At 37.7% G+C, this 5,960-nt stretch overlaps 1 protein-coding gene across 1 annotated transcript; it reads left to right on the top strand.

Moving 5' to 3' along the window:
• The first annotated feature begins 344 nt into the window (after positions 1 to 344).
• msl1b (MSL complex subunit 1b) lies at positions 345 to 5,380 on the top strand. Its single transcript, XM_056255677.1, has 9 exons — positions 345 to 623; positions 1,170 to 1,861; positions 2,380 to 2,561; positions 3,290 to 3,594; positions 3,673 to 3,737; positions 3,836 to 3,903; positions 4,843 to 4,970; positions 5,085 to 5,157; positions 5,283 to 5,380. The coding sequence occupies exons 2-9, from the start codon at positions 1,247 to 1,249 to the stop codon at positions 5,371 to 5,373; spliced, it is 1,527 nt and encodes a 508-aa protein (XP_056111652.1). The 5' UTR covers positions 345 to 623; positions 1,170 to 1,246; the 3' UTR covers positions 5,374 to 5,380.
• The last annotated feature ends 580 nt before the right edge of the window (positions 5,381 to 5,960 follow it).

The raw sequence follows: 5,960 nt of genomic DNA on the forward strand, positions 1-5,960 counted from the left end.
TTGCTGTATTATGTTTAAGTATTTATTCAGTTAAAAACAAACGGATACCACTTAATGGAAATCTGAAAATCCATTTGTAAATTGTGTAAAAAAAGAAAAGAAAAAAGTTCAAATCTTGTTTTTCATTCCCTAAGATCCTGCACTGTGATTATCATAATTCATGCATGAAAGGGTTAATACTGGGTAGGCTAAATACATTTAAAAATGAAACGAAACGAGTGCGAAAACGTCGGAGGAAATGACGTTGGAACGGTCCTCTCCCCAAGTGTGCACGGTACGATTCATAATTTCCCTCCGACAGACAACTAGCGTTCCCTGGCCTACCACAACTATCTTTACCAGTTTCCATAGGTTAAAATAACGGCGCTCAATATTAGTGCAGATTAAAAAATGACATGCATACTGACTCTTAATATAGCTCGATAGACCCAATCACTCTGAATGTAAACATGTCCTGACAGTACGCATGCGCACCGAGTCAAACGCACTCGTAATGTTGGGACATTGTGCAGATTCAAGCCTGAAAATGGGGGACAAACAGCAATAAAAGTAAAGTAGAAAGCTTATTTAAGACGCGTTTCTTCTGATCGTTGAGGAGTTACCCTGGGCGAACCCGTAACTATGTAAGAAATGCGGTATAGAGTGGATTCAGACTGAACTGCTGTGCAGCGAAAACGACATAACCTCGTTTGCTAACAGCGGCTAGCTAGCAGTGAGGATCAAAATGGAGGCGCGCTTTATTATTATTAGCTCAAGTTAAAATGGTTCATATCTCTTGAACAATATGCATCATAGCGTTTAGTAAGAAGATTCACATGTATCATTAGTATTGGTGTAATAGACGTGTGTCTGCCTTTATCCAAGTCCAACCGGTATTGAGCTGCAGTGATCTGTTGTTTGTGACCAAGCAACTGATTTTTAGCCTCTAAACAACTTATACCATACGAGATATTATGTGGACGGTTTTTGGTGTTTTATTTAGTCTTTGCTTACCCACTGATTTTATTGTAACTTTATAAAGAAGTATATGTGGCATATATAGACAGGAATGAAATGCTTCTTCACATTTCCACTGCATACACTGGGATCTTTAAATAATAATATGCTATTTACATATTCGTCACTTTGCTATAAAATTTATTCTAATTGAATATTTTATGTTTTGTCAGGTACAGGTCTGCAGACACAGAATTGTTGATATCAACTCTAGTAGCCATGGTTCAAAGGGTAGAGGTTTCTCTTCGCCATGAATATGCGACCTGAATGCTTTTCTAAAGTGGGATTGTACTCAAACAACTGTGACTTCAGCCCATCTCAAACAAGACACCCAGTTAGTGTCCGTAAAGAGCTCAGTGATCCTCTTGGTGACACTCCAGACAGCACCAGACAACATCTGTTCTTGGACAAGACTTTGGGTGGGAAACCAGAACGGACTTCATTGCCTTTAAAGCTTGGCAGAGAGTTGGCTGTGGCTTCAGAGGCTGGCTCTGTGGGCACAGAAAAACTGTCATCTCAAGCTAAACAAATGGGGGGTGAAGGCACCCCTGTAAAAAGTAAAACTCCTCTTGGACAGACCAACACCATTGATAACAAGCCAGAGTTTGTATCCATGAATTCACATAGTAATTCTAGAGACCCTGTGGGTGAGAAAAACGCCAAAGGGTTAGAGACCATGGGGGCGTCACATGAACACTCGGAGGGTAAAAAGACAAATTTGAGGAAGATCACGGGTCATCCTCACGCACAAGCCACCTGCCTTAAACAACTGCTTCTGCTTCAGCTGGACTTAATAGAGCAACAACAGCAACAGCTGCAGTCTAAGGACAAGGAAATAGATGAACTCAAATCAGACAGAGACACGGTATGTACACTGTCATTAGGGTCTGCAATATTTTATTATTCAGCAAGGATGCATTAAATTGATCAAAATACATTTATAATGTTACAACAGATTTCTATTTCAAATAAATTGTTCTTTTGGGCTGTTTATTCTATTCATAAAAGAATCCTGGATAAACCTGTTTCACAGTTTCCACAATAATATTAAGCATAACTGATTTCAACATTAATAATAATGTTATTTGAGCACCTAATCATGTGGTAATGTGATACTGAAGACTGGAGTAAAATTTCAGCTTTGCCATCACAGGAATAAATTACTATATTAAAATAGAAAACCGTTGTTTTTGTAATGATATTTCACAGTATTACTGTTTTACTGTAATTTTGATCAAATAAATGCAACCTTGGTGACCACAAGAGACTTTAAAAAACAAAATCTTACAGACCTGAAACATTTAAATAGAAGTGTGAGATTCATGGTTTGTGGGATACTGATTTTTATATGTTTCCTAATGTATTTGTCCTGCCTTGAAATAGTTGCTTGCCCGTATTGAGCGTATGGAGCGCCGTTTGCAGTTGTTAAGTAAGGAACCACGTGACAAGAAGCTCTTCCAGCCATTAGAGCGATGGGTCCCTGACACGGATGACTTTTGGGAATCAGATATGGGGGACAACCCTCAAACTCAGACATCTAAGTCAGGTGGCAAAGTGCAAAAGAGGTAAGAATGGGAAATTCCCCTGTTAGTAGAGCTGCACGATTTTGGATAAATTGAGAATCACGATTTTGTTTTTGTTTCAAATAGAGTTCACATTGCTGAACAGACATGAGACAAATAAACAAAATAAACTGTAATCTACTATAGGTTCTGACAAAATGTTAATTGTGGCAGACTGCAGTCTATTTAAAATGTTTAATTAATTTGAATGAATTATTTTAAAAAATCAGTTTGAATGAATGAATCAATGACTCGCTCAAAAATACTTCACTTGTTTCATTACTGGATGAATCAGTGTATTTGAACGAATTTTTTGAATGTATGATTCAATGACATACATTTTTAAGTCACTTGTCGTCACCTACTGCCATAACGATGTAATTGATACAATCTTTATTTGAAGCGTCAAGCTACTTTCAAAAGGATTTTCTCTAGTTTGATCGTTTCCGTAGACATCAGTATTAGCTATAAACTTTTATCCCAGTACTTCTGCGATAATATGAATATTTGTAACAGAAATAATGATACTGTGTGGTTGAAAAGACTGTTTGTGAAGCTGTTACGTTGTCATTTAGGAATGAGATCGAATGGGTGTTTGAATCGAAATTGCGATCTTTTAACGATTAATCGTGCAGCTCTACCTGTTAGTCACTCTTTCCTGTTATTTTTCACTTATTCTTTCTTCTTGTGGCTTCTGCTTGGCTGATATAACCTGTAAATACTCTGTCTAGAAAGATGAACATGTTGGAAACAAAGATGCAGAGGTCAAGGGGTAAGGCCTCAAGAATGACCCCCCAAAAACCAGATACAGGAGGGACATCGCCATGTCAGCATGACCTGCGAAGCAAAGAGACCCCGGAGAAGACGAACGTGAAATCATCCGGACAGATGGACCTGAATCCAGAGGGAGACGACAGCAGAGAAACCGAAGAGCTTCCGTACATGACAACGACCGAGATGTACCTGTGCTGTTGGCAGCAACCTCCAGCCTCTCCGTTACAGGAAGAGTGTCCAAAGATAGAAGAGGATGTTGCAAGTAAGTGCCTGGTTCAAATGCAAAATGGCCGTTATAAACATTGATTTTCAAATTCTAATACAACAAATATTTCCTTAGTCCCATCATGGAGGGAAAACATCATGGAACCCATCCAGGAGGAGGATGCTGTTGACATCCCCGAAGTAAGAGTCATCATTTGCATCATATATGTATTATACATACGTCACAAGAATCTTAAGTATGAGGTCCATTGTCATGTATCCATCATTTGTTTCTGTAGAGTCTTGATGACAGTGTTTTTCTGAAACGGCACGCAAAGTTAGAACTGGATGAGAAGAGACGAAAACGGTGAGATTTATTTCTAGAAGAGTGTTTTCCTAATCTGTGTTTGTGGCATCAACACATTTTTAACCCCTTTAATTTTTTTCATGTGCATGATAAATTTGTACACTACCATTCAAGTGTTAAGGGTCTCTAAGATTTTATAGTGCCTTTGAAAGAAATCTCTTATGCTGACCGTGGCTTGGTTTATTTGATCAAAAATACAGTAAAAACAGTAGTATTGAGAAATATTGTTGATTTAAACTAACTGTTTTCTATTTAAAATATGTTCGTTTCTGTGATGGCAGAGCTGAATTTTCTCAGCCAATCCTCAGTCTTCAGTGTCACATGATCCTTCAGAAATCGTTCAAAAATGCTGATTTGGTTCTCAAGAAACATTTATTTTTATTATCAGTGTTGAAAACCGATGTGCTGTTTTTTTTTGTATTCTTTATTAAATAGAAAGTTCAAAAGAACAGCATTTATTTGAAATCGGAAGTATTTTGTAACAATGTAAAAGTCTTTACTGTACTTTTGATCAATTTGATGCATCCTTGCTGAAAGAAATGACTGACCCCAAACTTTTGAATGCTAGTGTATGTCTACAACACGGTGTATAAACTAAACAAGCACATATTGTTCAATTAAAAAGAGAATTATGAGTTATGTTGTGTTATTTAAGCCTCTTGCTTACATTTCGGACAAGAGCATTCTAGCTTAAACCTATCCACACATGCTGGAATAATACCTGCCTACATATGCATATATAATATAAAGAAATCAATCTTTATGGTTACACGAGTTCCCTTAACTGATTCATTTTGTGGTAGGTTTTCTTCACAACAAAATATAATAATATACTTTAAATGAATAACTGTCAAAAAGGTGTATGTATGGTTACAGACTGCTTAAAACAACACTTAACCATTTTAATGCTCTTAATATTCTTGCTGTTTTTTCCGTTAGATGGGACATTCAGAGAATACGTGAACAGCGTATGCTTCAAAGACTGCAGCAGCGCATGGAGAAGAAAAAAACTAATGTTCAGGAGAGCGAGCCAGAAGTGTCCTCGTTTCATCCTGATTTGGAGAATGGTATGAGCCTAAGAAAGATTAATTTGATAAAATATTAATTTTGTATTGTATTTATGAACAAACCAGCTGTTATCATATTATATACTATAATTTCACCGATTTTCCCTTGTACAGTGGAGGCCATCTTGGTCACACCCTTTCTGCCAGTAGTGGCGTTTGGTCGGCCTTTGCCCAATTTACCTGCACAGTAAGAGCCTTTTTTCTGTTGGAAATATCTCATGTGTAACATGTAACTGCTTTTAACTACTGATTACGTGTCATAACAATCATAAGGCATAGTGAACATGTCGGTCCACTTTTGTTGTCTGCTAGGAATTTTGAGTTGCCCTGGCTTGATGAAAGAAGTCGATGTCGCATTGAAAATCAGAAGAAACAAACTCCCCACAGGACCTGTCGGAAATAAGCCGCACCGTTTCTGGGCACGTGTTCGAGTTGAATGCCACACAGAGGAGTGCTACTTCATGTCCAGTGGCAAAACAGGGGTTAAAGGAGGCAAAGCACTGTTTGGGCGAGAAGGAAATGGCAGCATTACAGCTGAGTTTTCATTGTATTGTGCCGTGATACTAAAGCAACAACTGCCCGGTTAACTGCTATTTTAGTTCCCTCACAATCAGTGTGTGGCCTTGATTTAATTCTTTACTTGTAGTCCTGTTCTGTGTACTTTCACTGAGGCTAGTGATATTGATTATTGCAGGCTCCACTGCAAATACTGTTTTAATGTGCACTAAACTGTGGTTATGGAGTATTGCTGCACATTTGCATGTAGTTGTGTTCCGAATGACTTTAAAGAGCTTGTTTTGTTTTTGAAAATGTAATTGTGCATGAATGTCTTGATAAATCCTCTGCCTCAAAATGTACATATTTTTGTAAGCATAGCTTAGTCGTTTAGAGAGAAAAAATATTGGCAGGATTAGAGTGAGGATGCTAAATTGTTTAGATGAATGACCCTTTGTAAAAGAGTAGCAAGAGTTTGTTTGTACGGCATTTTAG

The sequence above is a fragment of the Rhinichthys klamathensis genome, unplaced genomic scaffold, assembly GCF_029890125.1.
Source record: "Rhinichthys klamathensis goyatoka isolate OS25496 unplaced genomic scaffold, OSU_Roscu_1.1 h1tg000121l_1, whole genome shotgun sequence".
NCBI lineage: Eukaryota > Metazoa > Chordata > Actinopteri > Cypriniformes > Leuciscidae > Rhinichthys > Rhinichthys klamathensis.

Excerpts from the sequence above, each read along its gene's own strand:
- msl1b (XM_056255677.1), top strand. The coding sequence starts at position 1,247 with ATGAATATGCGACCTGAATGCTTTTCTAAAGTGGGATTGTACTCAAAC. Across the intron at positions 3,595-3,672 it reads GATAGAAGAGGATGTTGCAA|TCCCATCATGGAGGGAAAAC; the intron begins GTAAGTGCCTGG and ends ATATTTCCTTAG. Across the intron at positions 3,904-4,842 it reads GATGAGAAGAGACGAAAACG|ATGGGACATTCAGAGAATAC; the intron begins GTGAGATTTATT and ends TTTTTCCGTTAG.